At 45.5% G+C, this 23,959-nt stretch overlaps 1 protein-coding gene across 1 annotated transcript in view; it reads left to right on the top strand.

The window, feature by feature from the left end:
• The window catches only part of UBL3 (ubiquitin like 3), a 58,891-nt gene extending 54,754 nt beyond the window's left edge, over positions 1 to 4,137 (top strand). Inside the window, exons 4-5 of the mRNA XM_040583750.1 lie at positions 1,854 to 1,931; positions 2,341 to 4,137. Coding sequence (XP_040439684.1) covers positions 1,854 to 1,931; positions 2,341 to 2,393 — 131 coding nt within the window. The 3' untranslated portion in view covers positions 2,394 to 4,137. The remainder of the gene's footprint in view (positions 1 to 1,853; positions 1,932 to 2,340) is intronic.
• Positions 4,138 to 23,959: the final 19,822 nt, after the last annotated feature.

The following is a 23,959-nucleotide window of genomic DNA, read 5'->3' on the forward strand; positions in this document are numbered from 1 at the left end:
CTAATAAAAACTTGTATGAGCTATGCAAACAACTAGCTGAAATTAGTTAATTGAACTATTAGCATACTTCTACTTGATTACTGTAAATAATTAATCTCCACAGCTCACTAGTCAAGTCTCCAAGTGTCTTGATGTTACGAAAGATGTCCCTAATGTGATTAGTTTGTACTATTTTGCTCTTTCTGTAATGGCTTCTTAAAAGAGTTTATGTCATGAAGACAGTCCTTTTCCATTGAGTTTTAACAGACTGTTAATAAGCTCTTTTCAGAGTTTTCAGTTGTATCACAGAATCAAGTACCCAAAATACTTCATCCCTGTCAAACTTCAAGCTGTCATTGGCTTCTAGGTGCAGGCACAGACAGCACTTCAAGTAAAATAAGCAAATTTCAGGTCTGACTTTCTATAGGGGAGATGGCTTTTCCCAAAGTACAGCTACCTCAAAGAAGCTTGTGGAGCTGTGTATCCTTCCATATGCTTAACCTGTGTTTTAATCAGAACTCACATTTTTCAAACAAATATATAAGCAATTAACATGGTTTAGTAGCAGTGTTTTAGCTAGGCTTGTGTTGAATATATGTGGTAACTGAACACTAGGTTTATATTTTTTTAACTGAATTTTGAACCTGTGCTGTAGTGATTGAAATAGGCATTTTTCTCTTCAGTTACCTTCAGGTTTATTGGACATTCATTATGAATTTATTCACTTAAAAATGCCTTGGTGCACTGTTTGTGAAAATAGAAGAGGTAAATGGGATTTGAGAGGACAGGTTCTACTCAGGTCAGAATGAATTTTGTGTTTAGGGCTAAGTTCTTGTTACATTTAGCGCTACCTTTTTTCCCTTTGTCATGTGGGGAGGAAAAAATTTAGAGCAACTTTACCTTATATTTCTCAGCTAAATAATCAAGGAAGATGCTTAGTCTTAGGAGCTGGAGAGAGGACACAAAATGTAAAGAATTGTACAAATTAACTCTCCACACACACATGCGCGCACACACACACTAATTGGAAGATGTCAAAGTTCAGAATATTGGATCTGGCAGTGAGAATCTGCTGAATACAGTGAGCAACAGAGAATCCTTTCATTTCAAGGAGACTATAAGTTAATAATAATTTATATTATACTATAATATAAATATTATACTACAGTACTAAAACTATAAATATAGCACTTGTTGGTATGCTTAAATCAGAATGTGAAAATTATCATTTTAGTTTTAGAAACGAGCAGAACAAATTGTGGAAAGCTCCAGATTTGTCATTTTGTGTTACTAAAGTTCACAAAAGCAGCTTTGTAACAGCTACCTTATCTGATTTTAAAATGTATTAAGTTTGATATTTTTCACATGCAGCTGATGTTACAGATTAATTTTAAAAGGAAAGATGCAGACATTTTGTATTTTGTAAAATCTGTATCATGGATCAAGGTATGTTTTAGGAAAATCTGTTTTGCAGTAGTGGCTCAGCGTTGTGATGTCTTGGGAGTAACAATTTAGTGGCTGAATTAGCCACTTTTTTTCACCCTTATCAATAAAGAGTTCTTAGCACCTCTGTTGGCATGAGTGCCAACTTCTACTTTTACTCAAAAGTGTAAGGCTAGGTTTCCTAACAGAAATATTGTGTCACTAAAAGCACAATGCTTTAAGTGATTGTTAAGTTATTTAAGTGATCCCAAGACCCTAATCTACAAAGCTTTAGCCAGAAATACCTTTAAATCCACCTAGTAAGCAGTTCAAACCTAACAGTATGAACTTTTTGAACAGATGCTAATCCAATTACAGGTAGTTTCAATGGGGTGTTTTGAAGAATGAAGACTGCTGTAGTTATTAATAAATGTCCCTTTCTTCTTTTGCAGCATTAAAACTTCCTTTTGGCAAAACAACAGTGATGCATTTGGTGGCTAGAGAGACGTTGCCAGAACCAAACTCTCAAGGTATGCTGTGCACTAGAGCTATTTCTTACTCAAGTACCTGGCAAAGCAGTCAGATCTCTTACAGGCTTTTTGAGTATTTCATAGTAGAGAAGAGTCAAGTCCTTTTGGTCTTCCATGAAGCAAGTAATGGAATGCTTTTGTACCTGTTGTTTATAGAAAACTAAGAAATTAACTTGCTGGTTTATCTTTTTTGTAGAATGCAGAAATTTACTCAAACCTTAAAAGCTTTCATTTTTATTGTTTAAAAACTACTCCTGAGTTATGGTTCAGTTATGTATGCATGTGTGTAATAGTATTTTTTTTACTTAAAATAGTAAAAAACCCCATACTCGTATCAAGCATACTTGCACAAAAACCAGCGTAATTTGTTCACATGTCATTTCTGAAGCAAACGTTTTTTGCTCCACAGGTCAAAGGAACCGTGAAAAAACTGGAGAAAGCAATTGCTGTGTAATCCTGTAAACCCTGTTAGCTTTACCTGCTAAGTGTGATGTAATATAGTCTTTGTCTTTCATGCTGCTGGAATAGAAGAGGCCCTACCTTGCTTCAAACACCTGTAGGAAGAGCCTGTCTGTAAATCCATGGAACTGAAATATTACACGAACACTGTCTCATTAGTCTTTTTTTTTTTTTAAAAAAAAAAAAAAAGATCGATCTATGAACACTTTCATTGTTTGTTTTTGTTTTGTTGGGTTTTTTTTAATTCCTGCTTTCTGTGTGTTGAATAATTTTACAGTACATCAATTCTTGAAAGAATTCAATCTCCAGAAAAGTTAATGTGTTGTTTTCCATAGCGGGAATCATTTTGCTACCACAAAAATCTCCATTAACCGGATCTAACCAGTCAAGCTTTCTAGATGCAATTTGCACTAAATACGGTTGACAGTATATTTCTCATCAACAATCTCTAACAATATTTTAGACACCTAGTAATAACCTTCAATGTATAATGCAACACTGGAAAATGGTTTATCTATAATTAAAACAAATCTCACTTATGGCCAAATCAAAGGAAAAACTGTTAAGTCAGTTATAACTAAGTCAACCTTGGTGGCCGAACTGGCACAGAATACTAACTAAACCAAGTCTAACTATATATATTTTCACTGCAACAAACAAAAAAAACTATGTGCCTGTAATTTAAAAGCACTCTGTAGAGGGCTGCTGAAACTGATTTTTTTTCATTACTGCATGCACTCTGATCTCGTACGTTAGTTGAGTGCTTATTCAGACAGCACAAACAAGTGCAGAGAGTGCATTTCCTAGCCTTAATATGGGAGGGGTAATTTCCTGTAGTTCATAGGCTTTTATTATTGTGCATAAATGTTAGAAAACATCATTTACTAATCAATTTTATGTATTTGAATATTGGCAATTGGTGTTTTTCAGTCATTTTCTCATCTGTACCTTAGTGTCCAGTGTCATGCTTACTCATTAGAGACTTCAGAAGAATTATTAAAGTTTAAAAAGCAAAAAGAAAAACTTCTGCCATAGTATTAGTTTTGTTTCTTTACATATTCTGCATTTGGTGTTAGTGCTTGCAATTGTATTAAAATCAGAAGCTGATTTTTGAAGGCATACATAATTTAAAAGGATGCCATTCTTTTATTTCATATCAATAATTTAAATGTTGATATGCTAAAGAAATTTGCACAGCACTAAAGCATGAGCTAGTTTCATCTAAACCTGTAAAAAAATAAAAATAAATAAAAATTAAAAAATATAAAAGATTTTATATTTTTTCACTGGGGAGGAATTCTTCCTGGGTGAAACTACAAATGTGTAGAATATATTTAATAAAAATCTTATAAAATACATAACTATAGAAGTTAAATATAGATTGGCGTGTAGTATAATAGACAAATATTCCATATAAATAGCTTTAGCCTTTAAAAAAAATGAGTCACAGGTTGACATTGTGTTCTGTACTTAAGTGTCCACAACTCTTACAGATGTTCCGTGTAATTGTTTTTTCGAATGATTGGCATCATTCAAATGTAATCAAATGTTATTTTATTCATTGTTACTGCTTTGATGAAATGCTTTATATGCAGTAGATTTAAAAAAATATTGTTCATACTGATCAGAATTAAATTTGTATAGAGCAGAGTTTTAAAACAAATTGTAAATAGCACTAAACATTTTCTTTCTGCAACCTGTACTGATAGACTCTTCTGTAAACTAAATAAAAGAATAATGTAGTGCATTTTGATGGTGTTTTTAAGGGTTGTTATTGGGTCTGTAACTACTCTTACTAATACTTCTTGATCTGGAAGCTAAGGACAGACTCCATTTTATTTATAAAAAAAAAAGGGGGGGGGGGGAGCAAAACCTGCTGAAAACTGCTAATGGGATTTATCGCTTCAGTTTTGTTTTCCTTTCGTGTCAAAAGAAGTGGCCCAGAGGTGGGTTTTGTTTCTGGAGAGCGCGAGTATGGACAGTTGCAAATGTACAGCCGTGTCACACCTGGCGTACCTCGCAGAAGTTATGTGCTCATAACTTTGTATTTGTACAAACATAAGTTTGTAGTCTTATGTACTTACAGTCAGGAGCATACAAATACCTCAGGGTGCTGGGAACTGCGATGACAGCATTATGTGCTGGCTGCCTGAATGAATCTTGGGAGGGAATATTTCCTTGTACTCTGCAATGTAATTGCTAAATAAGTAACCATAGGTACAGAAACTTTATAAAAAAAAAAAAAAACAAAAAAAAACCCAACTTGATAAACATTGGCTTGAGAAAGCTACTAGGAGCATGTTACCATCTTTAAAGTGAAACTTCCCTCTCCCAAAATGCTGACCACCTAAGTAACACGGGCTCAGATAGGAAATGGCTATGATAATACATGAAAAAGAAACAGGCTGAGGCAGGACATGTTTTCTTAGTTAAGTGTTTTGGTTGCATTGATTTTTGAAAAATGTAATTTTTTTGAAGTGTAATCTTGGTTTGAAAAAGTAGCTAGGTACTTAATACAGTATAAGTGCATGGAAATCCAGTAGCTTCTGGTTAAAATATTTGGCAAGCTTGAATAGCAAAGTATGTGGAGTTCCCTTTTGTTGAAATGAGTAAGATGTATATATGCACATGTTCGAGCAAATCCTTAAATGCTGCTTGGCATTTGTAGTGTCAGCTTGCCAAAATAACTCCTGCAGAAAGCGGGTAGAACCATTGCTTTAATTTTCAGGCAAATTGTCAGAGCTTTGCCCATTGCAGAGCATTTCTGTTGCAGCGAGGCGAGTGGAAAACTGGGAGGGGGGGAGTTGCTAAAAGATTTGTGCTTTTTTCCTTGGATGCTTTGTATTGTGGATTGTGTATTTGCCAAAACAAAAGCAGTAGCTCTTAATCCCAGATTCCTCAGCCTTGCTAAAGTTCAGGCATACGCTTCTCTTCTGTGTTGATTTGAGTCAAGAGGATACTCGCAGCCCCAAAAGATTAAAGCTAAGTCTTTGCAGGGTCAGGCTGTCAATATGTTGAAGAGTTTGACATTTGATTTTCACTGTTAGACAGAAATTATATTTTTCCCTATGGATAAGTTAATAGATGTCATGAAGGAAGGAGGGGATGAATTGAAACCTTTCATATTCTAAAATGTCATAAAGGGTCGACATCTGTCTCCCATACCATTGTGTGGTTATCAGTCATAAATTAATACTCACAGATGTGAGGAATATCTGGTAGCAATGAAAGTGCTCTGTAACTTCTGTTTTTTAAATGGTAGCAAAAATCTGACCGTTGAAACAGTCTTAGGGATAAGCTCAGCTGCTGGAGGAAGAAAGCGTGGGCCACTGTAATGTTAAAGGCTTTGCTAAGGTGCTACATTGATATTAATCCAGTGCTGATCTCCGCAGTCTCTGAATTACCTTTCCTTCGTACGCTGCATTTACACCAGGAGGAACAGTGATTTAATCTAGAAGATAAATATATGGCACTCTGAAAAAGCTTCCTTTTTCTCTTATAGGTAAGAAGGAAGGCAGCTATTTCTGGGCCGGCCCAAAGTTGAGAGTTTCTGCTGCTGCTTTTTGGGGAAGTAAAGATTGTGTATTTTGTGGTTCTGTGTGCGCTCTGCTAAGATTTATACCAATCTGACTTCAAGAAGCAAATAGGAAGATGGATATACTTCTCAGTCTAAAACACTCCCGCTAACTTTATGCTAATGAAATGGGTAAGCTTAAGCAGATCTTGTTCTATACATCCCATGTGAAGCGGTGTTTAGACCATTAGCAGCAGTTGCACCATTGAAACTGATGGGAATTCTGTGCTTAAATCAGAGGAACTGCCAAGATCTGCTAAGATTCGTAAAGGAGAGTTCCTACCCCCTGTATTTCTTCTGAAGTATTTAGATTCTTCCTAGATACTCTGTCTTGGCCATAACTTGTCAGCATAAAGCTTTTTTTTTTCAGAGCACAATAAAAGGCATTTGTTGTTATTCGAGGGGCTGACAGTAATACATAGTTTATGATAGGTTGTGGGCAGTCCTCGTAAGGTAGTGGCATACCTGTCCTTCTGTGCCACATGTACGTGCCTGTGAAGAGGTTTACAAGCTGATGTGCTTACCAATTTATTATACTAGACTGGAAAATGACAAAACCCCTCTTTATGCTCTGGGTATTTCCAGTATTTCCAATAATATAAGATTAACTTCTGTTTTGTTTGGATTTTAAATTGATAAGTTTTTGGGGTTTTTTTAATTATTTCACTGGTCATTCCTTTTCCAGATTAGAAAGTGGTGAAGATTATTAAAGTTGAGCTCACAAAAACTAAGGAAAATTTAATGGCACCTTATCAAGCTCATGGAATGGATCACAGTGACAAATGAAGTTCAGCTTTGAATGTAAAGGACAGCATAGTTAAAGCAGAGTATACTCGCACAACTCTTGAGGTTTAAAATTACCTGGATCAGTCCAGGACCAAGTTCTGGACATCATGGGCAAACACTTTCCATTGCAAATTCCTTAGGGTTTTGAAAATGGTAACAAAAATGAGAGAGCTGAAATGTAGAGCTTGAAGGGAATGAAAGGTTAAAATAGCTGCAGATATAACTAATACAGAGAAAATGCATGGAGAACTTCTGTTTTTGTCTTGTCGCTTTATTGGTCCAGTTTTTACATTTGTCTTTAAAGCAGAGGTGACAAATTCAAATCCGGTAGAAAGATTTTTCATGAAATCAGTGGCACGCACTTCCACCAGAAGAAATAAGAGGAGAAAAGCTGAGCAAGATCTAAATGGAAAATGGATCATTGTATTGATGAAAACGGATAGAATTTCCAGAATTATCATAAAGATGCCAAACTTCTTCTCAACAAAGTAGTAATTTTTGTCCTTCAAACGTTAACTTTCAATGAAGAGCCCGGCTCTTAGGGGGAAAAATGCTTCTGGCGCATTACCACCTCCGTTACGTATGAGCAGCTGCATCACGTAAGCCCCAGCCTGTGTGGGACAAGTGTATTGTGTACCCTGGTAAGACTTTTATCTCTACAAACCTGCTGCTTCCTGAGAAGAACTTTTGGTCAGAGTCAAGGTGATGTTTGTGCTTTCTGGAGCAGGTTTGAGGGAATAAGCTATTGTGTTTTAGCTGGCAGAGAATGTGAACTGCAGTCCTAAGGGCAGAGGTTAACGCCTCTTGAGTGATACCAGGGGAAAGCACCCTGCTTTTCACCTGTTCAGAGGACACTGGATTTGTAGGTTGTAAATGTTGTGACTCTTCTACCAGAAAATGTTCCAGCTCCGAATTACCAGGGTGAAGTAGCTCAGACTGTGAATGAGGGGCATGAAGGGGATGGATGGTGTTTGGTCACTTCATGAGGCTTTCAGTTGTTACCTGGCAAAAAAATGGGATTGGGATCTTGCACCAGTCGTTGTGGGGGCAGAGCAGCCGAGTGGAACTGCCTATAGAGGTTAGATTTGAAAAAGAGTATTTTAAAAAAATCCGTGATGCTGAAAGTCAGCTCTGTGCCGGATGGATGATAACTGGACTTGCAGACTGAGACAGGGAAATACATACTGGTGTCTGTGTTACCTTGTACTGGGTCTGCGTGGCAGGTTTAGGTGGGGGGGGGCACAGGGGCGGCTTCAGTGAGTTGCTGCCAGCAGCTTCCCCCAGGGCCCGCGGGGCCAGTGCCAGCCGGCTCCCGGAGGGACCCGCCGCTGGCCAAGGCCGAGCCCACCAGCGGCAGCGGCAGCGCCTCAGGGGCTGCGTATTAAGCAGGGGGTAAAACCCCCGTGCGGCAGCGAGAGAGCGAGCGCAGCGGCCCCGCAGCCCCGGGCGATGCGGAGGGGCCGGGGGGCTCCGGGCGCCGCAGCAGCGGCTCCCCCGGCCCGCGGGGCAGCCCCCGGCGGGGCAGGCCGTGCCCCCGGCCCACGGAGCCCGCGGGGGAGCAGCTCCCCCCCGCAGCCCGGGCAGGGGGTGCCCGCAGGGGGCCGGGACCCATGGGAAGCCCGCACTGAAGCAGGTTTGCTGGCAGGACTGGTGGCCCGATGGGGAGCCCACGCTGGAGCAGCCTGTGTCTGAAGAACTGCAGCCCATGGAAAGACCCACTTTGGAGATGTTCGTGGAGAAGTGTCTCCCATGGGAAGGACCTCATGCTGGAGCAGGGCAGGAGTGTGAGGAGGAAGGAGCAGCAGAGACAGTGTGTGATGAACTGACTGTAACCCCCATTCCCTGTTTCCCTGCACTGCTCGGGGAGAGGAGGTAGAGAAATGGGGAATTAAGTTAAGCCCAGGAAGAAGGGAGGGGCTGGGGAGAAGGTGTTCTGATTTGAATGGTAAAAAATTAAATTAATTTTCCCCAGGTTGTGCCTGTTCTGCCCATGACAGCACCTGCTGAGCCATCTCCCTGCCCCCATCTCAGCCCAGGAGCCTTTTGCTGTATTTTCCCTCCCCCGCCCGGCTGAGGAGGGGGTGGCAGAGCGGCTGTGGTGGGCGCCTGGTGTCCAGCAGGGTCAACCCACCATATACCTGCATCTGTCTGTTACCTGTGTTGGCAAAATTAAAGATTTGGTTACAGTTCTTTAATTTCTGCAACTTGCATGTGTCCCTAAATAAGGATCATTAACCCCTGGTGCTGCCAAGGTTACGGCTGTGCCGTAGCAGGCAGCAGAGCTGGCAGGGAGCTCGCACCCCACAGCCTCGCCGAGCGCAAACAGTGCTACAGCTGTGCACGCTGGTGTGAGATGAAAAGCTCGTAGCTCTTAAGTGGGATGGAAAGTCAGCATGGCAAGTTAGCAAGTGTCTAGCCAAGGGAACTTTACCAAATCCACACAACTGTGGATTTCTGTCTTTTAGTGAAGTAAATTCAGTGGGTGTTCTTCTGAAAACCACTTGTGCTGTTGAGTTAACTAGTGATGTCAGCCAGATCTTCTGGTTCCTGGTCACCCTGACTGCCAGCAAGATCTTCTCTCAATGAACAGATATTAATGCTGCCTCCGACTCTTATTTTCCTTGTTCTCTGAGCAATGACCATCTCTGGCTTCATCACCAAAGTCTTTGAGGATCCCATCATTCTGATTTTCTCCCAGCCTGGTGCTTCTGGCGGCAGACAGCGGTGATCACCGCCGGACACCTGCTCTACTGAGCTGAGTCCACGGGCAGGGCTGGAAAAAGACTCCATCAGTGCGGGTGCAGTGTGCCCCTGCAGCCACCTCTGCTGAGCTGTGAACAGGACTGCTCCATGGCTCTGGCTGTTGGCAGGTAGCATGAACTGCCTAGAGAAGAGGAACGCACTTGGAGCTTCCAAGCAAAGGGCAGACCCACCGTTCATGACACTGTGGCCAGGCCCCAGCTCCAGCTGCATCTGCTTCTTTCAAGTTGGGTAAGACCGAGTGTTGCAGCTAAGAACAGAACCAGTGGTCAAACTGGTAAGAGCTACTGCCCTGGCCGCAGCAGAGAGGCTGTAATGCCTGGGATGCTTTTCCAGATCTAATTGTGAGAGCAGACACAGGCCAGGAGCATCCTTAGCTCTGCCCCTGCTGCAGAGGCGAGCGCTGCACTAGCACAGCAGTGCCCCTGAGAGCATGGGGAACAGGCAAGGGAAAGGAGCTTGGGGACATGGTTTGGCCACACTCCTCCTCTTGGCTGCTGGAGCAACTTGTCACAGCAGGTCAGGGCTGGGACCACTGGCCCTGGCTCCAGCAGCCTGAGCTGCCCTGGGAGGGACTTGCCTGGGGGCTGCTCAGCTGCCAATGTAGTTTTACCATTTTGAGGATTGCGATGATGGGAATAACGTTCAGCTTGCTGTTGGGAAGCTGGGTTGTAACTGCAGGGGATGCCCTGAGGCAGCCCTGTCTTTGGAGAGCTGTTGGGGAAGTGCAGTCAGTGCAGATCACTTCTGCCAGCTTCCTGTGGCTGCACAACTGCTCGTCTCTGCTTCCAGCCCCTGTTTGCAGAAGCTGACCTGGATCACTGTGGTGCTGCACGGCTCAGCTTGGCTACCAAGAGGCAGCATCACTGCCCTCCCCTTATCCCCAAGGCCAATACTCATGTCTGAGCTGGCAGCTCCTCCAGGACAAAATGCTCCTGTAAGAAACTTGGTGGTGTGTTGCCACCAGCGGGATGGAGGGACATGAGCTTCCAGAAGGTCTTGTGGGGGAGCAGGTCTGAGCCCACGGCTTTCATTTGCCTTGTTGACCTGGCAGCTACTGCCAGACAGCGAAGGCATCGTCCTACCCCTGGGCTTCGTCTGGGTAGAGACTGGGGGGATGGTGGGGGTGACATGGGTTGTTTCACTCTTCAAAGACGTAGTTTCTTTTGCCTGGTGGTTGGAAGCTATGAGGAGACCTTTGTTCATATTAAATATTGTGTGTGCATTTCTGTGCCTGGCTGTTTTAATCAGCTGAAAATTAATGGTTAAGCCCCAGAGACTGTGGCCAGGCACTGAGAAGCCTCTTGTTACCTCTGGAAATTAAGTCAGCTGGGAGGTGCAGTGACTTGTTGCCCGTGTTACGTGCCAAACGCCCACCCTGCCTTTGAGGAGGGCTGTCTCACAGTTGTGCTCCCTGCGTGTACGGGAGGATCCGGCTGTGGCAAGGCTTGCATGCACAAGTTCATGGACTGCTTAAGGAAATGTGGTCTTAAAGATGTTAGGTTGGTGTAGTGGTATCTAAATCTTTAACTCCCCTTTTGCTTTAGCAAAGAACTTTCCTCCTGTTTCCTGGAAAAGGGAACCAGTGTGCAGAATTTATTCAGCTCCATTTTTTTCAGATAACAGTTCTGCTGAAAAGAGTTGCCTGGATGGTAGGTGTAGGTATTCCCTTGTGCTCCAAGAGAGAAGAGCTGGCCAACAGATAGCCAACATGGAACTTCCTTGCATCCTCCTTAGGTGAAATGTAGCTACTGCAAGGGAAAACCTGAAGGATTCCTCTGATTCTTGCTGATTTCAAAACCTGGAGAAACACCTCTCTTTCCTTGCATGGAAAAAGGAAAAATGGAGACAAAAGTCCTTTCCACATTGGTGGGTCAGAGCAAACAGAAGAGCCTGGAGATAAGGAAGCTTCCAAGAACGTGATATAATTGGCATCCAATGCAGAACTCACCTTTTTAGCTGCTGAGAGGTATTTAAATGTGAGTGGTCCAGTCCCTACACCTCTGGGATGAATGTTCCCTGACTTGCCAGACCTTTCCTTGAGGAAAGCCAGTGGAGTTTGCAAAATCCTGGACTGAAGCTTATTAATGCTGAGCGAGAAGACAACAAAACTTGATAGTCCCCCAGCGCCCCTGGCCAGGTGTCGGGCAGCACTGGGCAGCGAGCCTTGGGCAGCCCCAGCCGTGCTGGCACCAGTGGGGGCTGCAGGGAGCGGGGGCTTGGCAGCTGCACAGCGGAGCTGGCTGTGGCCGCGCTCGCCCGCGGGTGGAGGCTTAAATTAGACATATATGGATCCCTAATCGTACTGTTGGTCCAAATACGTTGAAAGGGTTTTCAGCCAAAACTAAAACAAAAGTATTTGTGGAACAATAAGAAGATCATACGTTCAAACTCCCCTGAAGCAGAACTGCAGTCAGTGATGCTGGTCTCCAAGGCAAAAGGTAGCACGGTTAATGGAGGAGGAGGAAAACAGGCTGAGTGCAATTTGGCTGGGGAAGAAAGCAGGGTACCGCAGTGTCTGGCCATCAGCATCAGCAGCGAAAGGCTGGTTGTAAATAACACCACTCCCAGCACTTCGGAATTTTGCAGACTGTCATATTGAGGCTGTATTGATTCCTGGGTACAGGTGCTGAATTTTGACATCTGATGGTCCTTTACAACTGCAGTTCTTGAGCTTGTTTCTTTATAGAAGCACAATTTCCTTTGGTGAAAAGAGCTTTGTGTTAAGAAATGCTCCAAGGGAGAAAAGATGGGTTTTTTTAGGAAACGCAGGACTGACTGGCATGGGGAGAAAAGGCTGTGGCTTTTCATCTGACATTCTTCCCAGGTCCTGACAAGGTACTTGCAGCACCTGCAGCTCAGGGCTTTCCCTCCTGTACCTGCTGCCATTCCTGCGTCAGGATATTTGCGCTTCCTTGTCACACTTTCTTAAATGTGAAAATAAGGTCTTACCAAATGATAAATACCAAAGCAGGCACTTTTAGTTATCTTTACAGTATTGTAAAAGCAGCTTGACTTTTTGTCCCAATTTTGTCATGAAAACGGTATTTTTCTACTGAAAACAAGAAAAAAAATCTGTATGATAAACTACAAATGTAGAAGCATGTAATAGTTGCTATTATTCATTTCTGGACTAAAAATCCAGCCACAATGTTTGAACCTGATTCAACAAAAATTTGCTTTTTCCCATGTGATGTCCCTTCTTTACACGTTTTGAGGACTGAATTTACTTCATCAGCATGAAAAAACACCTTTCTGTGTAGCATAAACTCTTGGCAATGCTGCACCATCAATCCTGCCATGCCTGTAAGAGGAGATCTGTCTCCTCTATGGCTACTCCATCACTGCTCCCTTTTGGGACTGCTGGCCCAAACATGGACAGAGGCAGGGGTGGTGACCTCTGCCTACTCCTCTGGATCTGGATTAGGCCCTGGATGAGGCTGCCAGGTTTTCAGTTGCTATCAGGAAACTATGAATGGGCACGTCTCTGAACTTCTTTGGGAAGATCCTACAATAATTTCCCCATTCTGTATGTCTGCATGGATTCTGTACCAGAGGTCTGTGCATTTATATACTACTTTTTTTTTTTTTTAATGTAGGAAATGCTGAATTTGGTTAGCCAGGCTGCAGCAGCAGCAGAAATCAATCTCCCTTCCTTATATGAGGTACACATCTTTTAAGGTGCAGTTCTGTGCAGAGTAATAGCTGCTAGATCTAATGCAGTCATTACTTAGCAGTCATAAGAGAGGTTCAGAGAAAATAGCTGAGAACCACATCCAGCAAGTCACACGGGGAAGGAGGAAATGAAACTGCTGTACTCCAAGCCGATATATAAAATACTTTGTATTATAGGTGGGGGGAAGGTGGGCTGATGTGCAGGTACGTCGCATGATGACTGAGTTTGGGCTGATGTGAATTAACACCTTGGAACGCTGGGGACCAAACTGGAGGCCTGTTGTCTGCTGTCGCAAGCAGCCACCTCACAGCATTGCTCTTAGTTTCCTCTTCCAGCGCATCATCTCTTTTGGGCCTTTTGCATTTGGGTTATGCCAAACTGCAGGACCGTATTCACATGTGATGAGAAGGGGGGAAGAGAGATTTTCCTACCAGCATGTGAATAAAGCCTAAGCTGATATAACATCCCTGTCTGGAAAAGGGCAGATGGGAAAGGAGGTCGCGCTGATTTTGCCTTCATTCCGACATTGGTCCCTCAGTACTTTTTTTGCACTTTTGTCTTAAAAGCTGAGGATCCACCTTATAAAAATACGTGAAACTCATGTCTTACATGATGCTGCAAATGGGTCTGTTAAATCTATCAAACCTAACTGGCCTGATGAACTAAATGTAGTTGAGAGCTACGGCTGCCTGACAGATTTTGCTCAGTCTTCCTCAGCCCACACTAGCCTGGGATTTATCAGCCGTCTGGAAATTGCAGTACAGTTTCCTTCCTTTCCTTTCAGAGGCTACAGGCTGAGAGTGGACTGCCTTAGTCAGCTGTTAGGAACCATTTGGCAACCGCGTGTTGTCTCTCAGCAGACATGTGCTCTGCTGCAGGTATTTTGGAAATCAGAAAGGCTGATTCTCATTTATGTGAAGGACCACATGCGCCACGAGGGAGGTTTCAGAGTTAGCAGATGTGAAATTTGCATGTGGATGGAGCCTTCCAGTACCTTTGTGTTGACAGTGATGCAAAGGGATCCCAGTCCACTGAATCTAGATGACACTCAAGTCACTCAAATCAAAGTGTTTCCTATTAATGGATGGGGGATGGAGTGTCCTGACTCAGCACCACACAAGGGTAGCAACTGCAAAAGAACTGACCAAGGATCCAAGACCTTTTGGAGTCTCTTCCAGAAGAAATTGTATGAAATGGCCTATGGAGTGCTGGAGACCTAGTGTCAATGCAACTGTTTTACAAACTTTAATTAGCTGAAACTTCATTTTGTCAAGCTATCCTTGTTGCAGGAAATGATAATGCACTAACAGAAGTAGTCAGCACAAGGCTATTGATTTTTAGGTGTTTACTGATAAATGAGGAGCACAGGAGGAAGACTTGGCTGGTCTCCAAGCATTGCCAATAGACAGGAGTAGCAAAAAGAAAAAGGTACTGAGAATTGTGGCTCCATCTGATTCCCACAGTAGCTCATGGAGATTTTTGTCGACTCCAGTCATTTTTTTGCATTTGGCCCATACCGAACATGGTGAGAGCTGTGGATGGAAGTTTCCCACTAAAAGACTTTGTCCCTCTTCTGAATTCAGGAGCTCTCAGTCCTTTTTGAGACCAGTCAGGTCCCTCTGGGATGGGGATCCTTCTGGATGTCTGAGTGAGTCAGCATCCAGGCTGCGTCTGTCTTTCCTTCCCATAGTTTTCCTTTGAGGACCTCCTGCAAAGGGCTAGAAGAGGAGAGTGGTCTTTCTCTTGGTGGCTTGTTCTTTTGCTCTGCCCGTGGTGCAAATACAGCCACAGAGGAATCTGAGGACACCCTTCTCTGTCTAGGTGATTGTGGTACCACCTCACTGGTGGTGGTGTTATGTTTTATTCCTCCTAAAGCTTTGTCGTGTCTACTGTCTTCAAAAGCAAGCTACTGATCTCAGGAAGACTGTTGTTAGCACACTTCTAAGTAGTTATCGAAGAGAAAAAAAATCTGTGACGAGGAAGGGAGGAGTTAGTAGTGCTCACCATTTGAATCTACACCCTATTTTCCTTCAAGAGATGAAAAGTCATGCAGATGGTCCTCCTTCTTGGAAAGTTCATTAATATTTGCTTTGAAATATATTGTCTTCAGAAGACACCAGCTTTGCAAATATACAATCATCTTCTTACTTTCTGATGCTGTTAGGATTGAAAAGCACAAGCTAAGAGGTTTGGAAGATTTGCCACCATGCTCACCTGAGTATAACATCATGAGTCCATAACTACAGTTTGCAGATGACAACTGTGCTGATCTTTGAAAGGTCATGAAGATTGTGTGAGGTTCCTAACATTGGGAGAAAAGCATATGTTGCATCCATCTTGGTGGGGAAAAAAACCCCAACCAACCAGCCAAAAGTATGATCTGGAAACTATAGGCTGGTTACCTCTTTCTTTGGTCCCTGGAAAAATCATGGAGTGACCTACTACATATTCTTGTATTCATGTTAGGATTTATGGTCTGGATGGGTGGGCAACCAGATGGGTAAAAGTAAAATCCTGGTTGGATGATCAGGCTCACGAGGCAGAGGTTAATGGGTTGTGCTCTACCCAGAGCCCAGTAACAACTGGGGTACCACAAGTCTAATTGTGGGACCTATCCTGTCCGACATCTTTATCAATGGCCTGGAGGAGGCAACAGAATGCACTTGTCAAGTCTGCAGGTGACACCAAACTGAGGTGACCAGTCAAGATGTTGCCATTCAGAGAGATCTAGGCAGCCTGGAGGAATGGCTCAGCTGGAACCTCAGCAGGAAATTAAATAGGGAAAAATGCAAAATCCCTGTCCCTCTGCAGTGATGCACACCAGGGGACTGCCTGGCTGGGGGCAGCCAGGCTCAAAATGCCCTTTTGCCACCTAACCAAACATCCACCATGAGGGTGGCCAGGCCTTGGAGTGGGTTGTCTAGGGAGAGCGTCCTGTTTCTTTGTCCTCAGAAATTTTCAGGACCCATCTAGACCCTGAGTAATCTGACCAGATCCCACAGCTGATCTTGCTCCAAGCAGCAGGGTGGACTAGAGACCCCCAGCCTGACGTGTCTTGAGATCAATGAAATGCTGAAACACTGTCAGAGCTATAAACCGTAGCTTGGTGCATTACTTACCTTCTCACGTGTGCAGCAGCCCCAGCCTCACTTGGTATGTCTCTATTTCCAAATGGTTTCTCAAGAATGGCAAAAACCCAGAGATATTTCCATTAAAAATTACCCCGCTGTGAGCAGTGATATCAAATGATGATGCTGATTGCTAGATCCAAAGCTACTTACTCCTAATTCTGCCAGAAACCTTCTTAGTGAAAACCAGGTGGAATATAAAAAAATGGCACAGCTCTAGGAAAAAGCCAGTTCTACTCTTTAAAGTGGCCCTGGGGAGGACGGGTGGAGCAGAAATGGCTGCAGCATCATCTGATGGGGCTCTGCTGGGACAGAGGAGGAAAACTGTGATGTGTGTGCACTGGGGAAGAGGAGGAGAAAGCCCCTCTCCAGATCAGCCGTGAACGATGACGGCTTTGCATGGCAGGTGGTAAAAAGCTTTCACTTTCTAGTTTGGAGTGAGGCAGGCAATCCATATTGCGATAAATCTAAGAAAGGCCAGTCTGAAAAGGATAATTTATTTTTTCCGTTGCACTTAGCAGTGTCTGCAGTTCAGATGATTCTGCCAAAATATTAGGTGGGTAATGAGACAAAAGTATGAGGCAGTTTGTTTCCTATCCGGACCCTTTTTTTCCCCTGGCAGATATCTCACAGCTTCAAAATAATTGCACGGCTTCAGCTAAACAGCCCTGGCTTTCCTGTGCATCCTCTGCATGAAAGTGGTCTCTGAGCCCCTGAATCAATATATTCTTTCCTGTCCCTCGGAGATCACTTATCTGCAGTTACTTTGCCACTCTTCCTCCAGACTGCTGAGCTTATTGGTTTGCCTACTGAGCTGGGCGCATTGCAAGAAAGCTCCAAATTCCCATGCCCCAGCTCAGTTTGCTGGTTTGAAGGTGTTTCCCTCCTCTGTCACAGCAAAGCTCCATCCCTGGAAGCTGCAATTCATTCTGCCGCTCCATCTCCTGCGAGGCCATTTGCAATCGGTGTCATATCAAGAAGGCGATTCCTGATGAGTAAGTAAGACCTTCTCTAAAAATGACCCGAAGCGCTGTCAGGCTTCTCTACAAGCCTGTGCAGTGGAAATCCAGTGTTTATTTTGGAGGATTCAGGCAGGGGCAGTGCTGGATCCCTTGCTCTGGGGCAGGGTGCCCCTGGCTCTACCCACAGTCAGGTAACTGCACCCCCACCCTGTGCTACACCATCCTGCAGCGGGAAGCAGGGGTAACTAAAGACATTTTTAGTCCCTCCAGCGAGTTTGGGCTACTACTTAGCTGGGTTTTGAGCTGTCAGATTACTTTAGGTTATACCTTGATATAACGTTCATGAAGCCCCTGGGGAAATCCCTCCTAAGCTCCATGCATTTCCCTCTGGGTGTGCGCCGTGCCAGGGGATGCTGCTGGCCCCTCTGCTCTCTCCCTTGCAGGGCTGCGCTCGCTGCATGGCGGCTCCCAGGCTCTGCAGAAGGGACATGGAGTGGGGCCCAGATCGCTCAGAGGCACGTGGCACACACCACCGCTTTCCCAGGGTCCGATGGTTTGCCTGCCTGCTTGTAAGGAGAGGGAGAAAAAGAAACCCATCATTTTCACGGCAGTTGATGCAGCAGAGCCACGTGTCTTGGTGTTCCAGGGGTGGAGGCAGCAGCTTCCCACCACCGCAGCCCTGAGCACTGGTGGGCATGGGCAGACCTAGAGGCACCTCCAAATCAGGGAGCAGGGGGTGAGTGGGCTGTAGCTCAGCCCTGGCCCTTCCCCAACCATGGACCACACATGCACACGTAGGTTTGTTCTGACACATCTCTCCTAGGGGTGAATTTCATCCTTGATGCAGACGGCTTCCTGAGCCATAGGCATTGGCTCTGCGGTGAGAGGTTGGCTCCAGGAGGCTGTGCTGGCACCTACAAGCTTGCAAATCTTCCCTCACCCTCATAATTGACATAATTATCCAATTAAAGGAGTGAGATGTTGACCGAGATTCATGTCAAAGGGGGAGCCAGGAGGATGGCTGCAGCCAGGTGAAATTCTGGCTGAAAAGAAAAATCCCTCAGCTGAGGCTTCTGCTTGAACACCAGGAAATTTCTCCCTGTGCCTGCCATTTGTCTGAGCCGCTTCCATTTTCTGGTGTCCCTGGTTTTCACCAGGAACTGACTGAGGGTCCTGGCAGAGGCCATGTGTTATGTTGTGATTTCAGAAGCACAGAAAGCCCGTTAGTGTGCCCTGGGAGCTGGGCACGTCGCTGCCATAGAGAGCATCCCAAAGTCAGCACATGGGTGTTGGGGTGCAGCAAGTGCTTCATCTCCTACAAACTATGAAGAAGAGGGAAAAGATGAGGGGAAATCCATCCCAGTGGTGTATCTTACTTACATGCAAAATTTTCTTTTATTGGCTATTTAATGCTGGCAGAGATGGTTCCAAATTGAAGGGCATCTTGGATATTTATGCTCTGCCTGCAGAGATGGGCATGGCTGGATGTGATGACTGCAGGTAATCCTTCTCTGCTTCTCAGCACAAAATGTTGGCATGTCCCCGGTACCAGCAAACTGTGATAACAAAAATGGGTTAGCTGCAAACATCACTGGCAGCACTGAGTGTGTCAGCCACAGCAAAGCAGAGAAGAGCTGAACAGTGGCCACTTCCCTGCCTGAGGAGCGGCCCCTGGGTTTTGCTCATCTATTTTTAAAGTACATTTTATTGAGACTTATATGTGTGCAGCCATGCGGAGCCACAGCTGAGCTCTGAAGAGAAGAAAGCATTCAGGCTCCTGGACAGGCTTCACTGAAGATAAGTTGCCCAAAGCGAGGTTCAGAGGCATTTCTGGCCCCGTCCCTCCCTGCTGCTGCTGGCAGGGCCCCCAGCATCCCTCTGCCCGCGCTGGCCTGTTGACCCTGTGGCTGGACACAGGAGATGCTGGTCTCAGCTCATGTCTCTTAATGGTATTTTTTAATTTGCTTTTCGATCTCTTTTAGTGCCATAGATCTAAAAGGCTGTCATCACCCAGGCAAAGCCTCCTGTGCCTTCCTCCAAGGAGAACTGGGAGGGTTGGGTTGGGATGAGCTATTCCCAGGGGAGAGGGGATGGGCTGCTCTGCCCTGACCCCCACTCATATTTGCTGTGCTGTGAGGTAGGCGTGCTGTTTGGGAAGCACCCTTGGGTGTCCCCTCTGCTCTGGCAGGAGGGTGGGAAGGAAGAAAGCAGAAAGCTACAGCTGCAGACAGCTCCTGGGGACTCCGGGCTGGGGACCACCTGCATGTTTTTAAGTGTCATTTTGCTGTGACTGCTGCCAGATGGAGAAGCAATGAACACAGCAAGAGAACGATCGCTCTGCTTTTCCACTGAAGTCAGAAACATCCCACAGATACACTATGGGCTGGCACAAACCTGCAGGCAGTGGTGCCGGCCCTTTGAAAGGGATGCGGTTGGGCAGCGAGGGCAAGTCCTGCACCCCATCCGTACTGCTCCAGGATGCTTGCCCCCTCCCCTCCTCATAGGATGGATAAAAAGGGCAGAACAGGCTTTGCCCTGGGTTAGCCTGGTGCACAGCTTTTTCTGCAAGGGAGGACGAGCTAAATAAACCTTAACCGACTGTTTTTCTGAGGAAGCTGAGCAAGCGTGGGCAGTAGGTGGGCTGAGACCCAGCGCTGCATGAGTGAAGGTCCTGCTGGCCATGAGGATGTCTCTGGGAGGCTCCCCAAAACACCAGAAGTGTGGAGGCTGGGCAGATGCGTAGCCAGTGGGTGGCAGACAGAACCCCCCCACACCCCAGGGCTGGGTGGGGGCATGGGGCAGGGGGTGCCAGCTGAGGAGCACAAGGCCAGATTCGTATTTAAAGGCTTTTCCAGCCTTATTTTCTGTGACTCTGTTTCTCTGCTCTGGGAATGGCTTTCTTTGTCAGCCACAGAAATAAGAAAGTCTGTGTTATTGGGAGATTTTTACTGCCGGATATCTGTATCATTTGACCTTTTTCTCTCAGTTGTCCAAGATGTGCAGTCAGCCCAGAGCAACCTTTTCACAAACCACTGTTGTCATAGCATGGAAATTTAATTTTAGCCTAGATTTCTGAGAAAACAAGGCACATAAACTCACGCTAGCTGTCTGTTCATCTGTCTCACCAGCCAGGCTGCCCTGCCTGCTGGGTCTGCCTGCTCTCAGCAGCTTCTGATGCCATTGACCACCTCTGTCGGATTCTGGCAGGCAGGTGATGGTCCCAGCATGAAGAGATTCTACAGGTGATGCAAGGAGTGGTGGCCATGTGGGTGAGAGGGACGTGAGTGGGAAGGCAGGAGTGTGAGCTGGGTTATTCACTACTGGTTTGATCCACTGACGGCCAACACAGGGAGCTGGGAGGCACTACACCAGTGCATGGAGATGGCCTTTCTTGCACTGGAGTTACTGGGTAGATGAATGCCAGCTGGCTGTAGTGGTGGGATACAGGACAGGAGTTATGAAATGTTAAGGAGATGAGCAACTGAGGGGTGAAAATTTTAAACCCAGCTCGGTAGGAAATCAGGTTTTGCTCCCTCTGCCATTCCCAAGAAAACCAGCTACTGCAAAACAGCACAGGCTGGGCAGCTGGGGAAGGCAGAGGTGGGGGAGAAACTGCCTGGGACTGGCCCGGAGAGCATCGTTATTTGCTCATGGTGAAATCAGGACAATGCATTTGCATTTTGTGTGAGGTCCGAGGGACCAGGCTCTTCATCTCCCAGCCTGCCTGCCCCTGCCTCGGGATCCGCCTGCCTTTAGGAGGCCACATGCTCATTAATTTAACTCCTATTGTGCAGGCTACAACCGCAGTGTGGGAAACCCTGATTTATATTGCCAGTGAGTGACAGGCACAGCAGATAGAGGCCAGGGCACTGCCTGGCACAGAACAGGGAAGCAAATGGTCCTTTTCCCCCCCATGGATACACTCTCTGAACTTGGGACACCCTGGGGTGCATGGGCTCCACATGGTAGGAGGATGATGGAGTGCAGTGAAGAAGGGTTTTCCCATTTTGAAAGTAGTATTTTCGAAAACTAATAATAACTCCTGCCTCATTTATCCTCTTTTCTGTCTTTCTGGTCCTTTAAACATGTAGGCTTGTTGTTAAAAGTCTTAACGAGATTTTAGCCCCAAATCATTCTAAATCTCATAAATTCAAACACACTATGTATTCTGTTTCCAAGCATCATAAACCCCATGGTGAGGCTTCAGGGGAATTGCATTTAGGTATTACCAGGCTTTGCTTTGCCACAACACTGGTTTTAAGGGAATAAAACTGTGCTGCAGACTGTGCTCCAAGAGTCCGCGGTGTAATAACCCTAACTTTCTCTAAACTGTTATAATAACATTTTTAACCGATCCCAGGTGAAAAGTAACCTCTGACTTATAGATGCCGTCTTGTTTTATCCAAACATCTAGCCAATATTTAGAGTCTTGCAATCTGTTTTCATCTGCAGAGAAAACAGCCCCAGGATTCAGTGTATTTCAAGGGTTTATTCTGCTGTTGCTTAGCATTTGTGTCTGTTGCCCATTGGTCTTTTTACTTCCATTTTTAGAGTCATGCCTGTTCCCACTTGTGAATATCCAGCAAACACACTCCTGTGATTTGTCGTCTGCCTGGGCCTTGCAATGATATTGCAAGAAAGGAGCTACATATATCTTACATTTGTCTGTAGTGGTGGCTTACTGGCCAGTTGACACCAAGGGGAACTCCAGGCTCCCATGTGACAATATAAAGGGGAAGCTTTTCTAGGGCAAAAAGATGACCAGTTTCTACGTTGGTCACCTCCTGTGAACCAGATGAGGAAATGCCAAAAAAATGCAGAATTGCAACTCTGAAAAAACTTTTAACAGATGGGGTCACCTGTGCAAGCATCTGGTTGCACGATGTGACGGGGCATTGGGCCTTTCAGACTCCTCAGAGGAGCAGCCTTCCTTTGCCAGGACTTGCTCTTCCAGGAGCCTTTTTCCTTTCCTGAACCTTTCCAATTCAGTGAGCTGTGAAGCAGACCCCTGGGGTGAACACTACCACATCCAGGGGGTTTATGTACCCAGCTGCCCCCCCCCCCCCCCCCCCCCCCCAAGGCCTGCATGGCCTCTTACACTGATGTTCATCGCTATGATGATTTTTGAAGGTAATTTGGAGTAGCTGTGTATACCCGTCGCTTCACAGGAAGTAATGTCGCGATATGCTGAAGCCAAAGCACGGGGAGAGGGGGGTGCAGAGGGGGGACGGTCTGGCACTGCCATGGTCTTGCAGGAGGAGGACACCTTCTTCTTCCCACCTTCTTAATGCAGGTAGTTTCCAAGTGGCAGCAGCACTGCAGGCCAGCTGTAGGGGTGTCAGATCTCACCAGGCTGTGGGAGGAAGGACACAGCAATATCAACAGGCAGCGTCCATTTACTGTAATGGGCTTTGGTTTGGCTTAATGGGTTTCTTCCTCCTATTAATCATACTTGCAGTCCACTGTGCAAAGGCAGTGCTGGAAGCTAAAAGGGAAATAATCCTGTCCCTGCAGAGAATGAAGACAACCCATTAGTAATGCATACGGTGCTCTCCCGCTTGCATTTGCTCTGTTTCTTAATTGTGACTGCGGTTACAAGTGGAGAAAGGGCTGGGCTCAGTTTATTTATCCATTTTTCATTAAAAGGATTACTCGGAAAGAGGTGTCCTGTGCACACGTTTCCTTGATTAATCCTTGACATTTCTGAGAGTCAGAGGTCTCCCCATGCTATTCAGCTTCCTGACAACCTTTTCTTCTGGCTTAACTGGTACTAAAATTAGATTTTAAAATTACCTGCTAGTCCATGTGACTCCTTATGAAGAAGTCTGTATCAGGAGTTCACCCCATGATGGGAGCTGAGTGAAGGCTCCCAGCCGTGTGCTACGAACAGCCCTTCGCCCCCTGTTCCCCTCGAAATCCCCCTGGGAGCTGGCCACCATGCATGCTCACCCAGCCCAGCCTCACTGGTGTTTGTGCTCAGTGATGGGGAACGGCCAAGCAGCCTCCACAAGTGTGTGGGAACCAGATTTTCAGACCCCAGGGCAATCTCTTGCCTGCTCCTTCCAGTGGAGAGTATCAGCAGCCAGGCACGGACACGGGGAAAATTACTTGTCTTGCCAGTGCCAGATCCAGGTGCAAGTCGCAGGTGTTGGTGGGGCCAGGCCTTGGTGAGACCCAGGCTGGACATCCACATAGTTTGGCTTCCCTGCGCTGATGAGCCTGTAAGAGAATAATGAAACCGTTGGTGATTAATAGACTTTTTAAATGGGGCTAGGACTTGGAGGCAATCCAGGGAAACACAAGCTGTTCATGGCTATGCCGTGACACACAAAGGAGCTATGCTCGTCAGATAAATTATTCATTGCCATTTTCCCAGCTCAGCTCTCTTGTTGACCTGGTACCACTGATGAAGAAAGGTCTGCAGAGAGTAACTGATAAGGTGGGACCCAAAGAGCAGAAAGTTTGGACGAAGGCTCAGTGTGCAGGTAGACGTTGTGTCAAATGGAAAACAATGGGAAGGAGCAAAGATTGAATTGGGAGGTGAAAAATGAGGACAAGATGAAAAAAACTGCTGGAGAACTAATGGCAGTGATAAGGGCTGTGAAACCGCCAGCAGGAAAGGCACAAGGCTAGAAATTGCAATGACTGGATTGTGCTCCCAACATTTTGCCAAAGCCACGAAT

Source organism: Falco naumanni, chromosome 2 (assembly GCF_017639655.2).
Source record: "Falco naumanni isolate bFalNau1 chromosome 2, bFalNau1.pat, whole genome shotgun sequence".
Lineage (NCBI taxonomy): Eukaryota > Metazoa > Chordata > Aves > Falconiformes > Falconidae > Falco > Falco naumanni.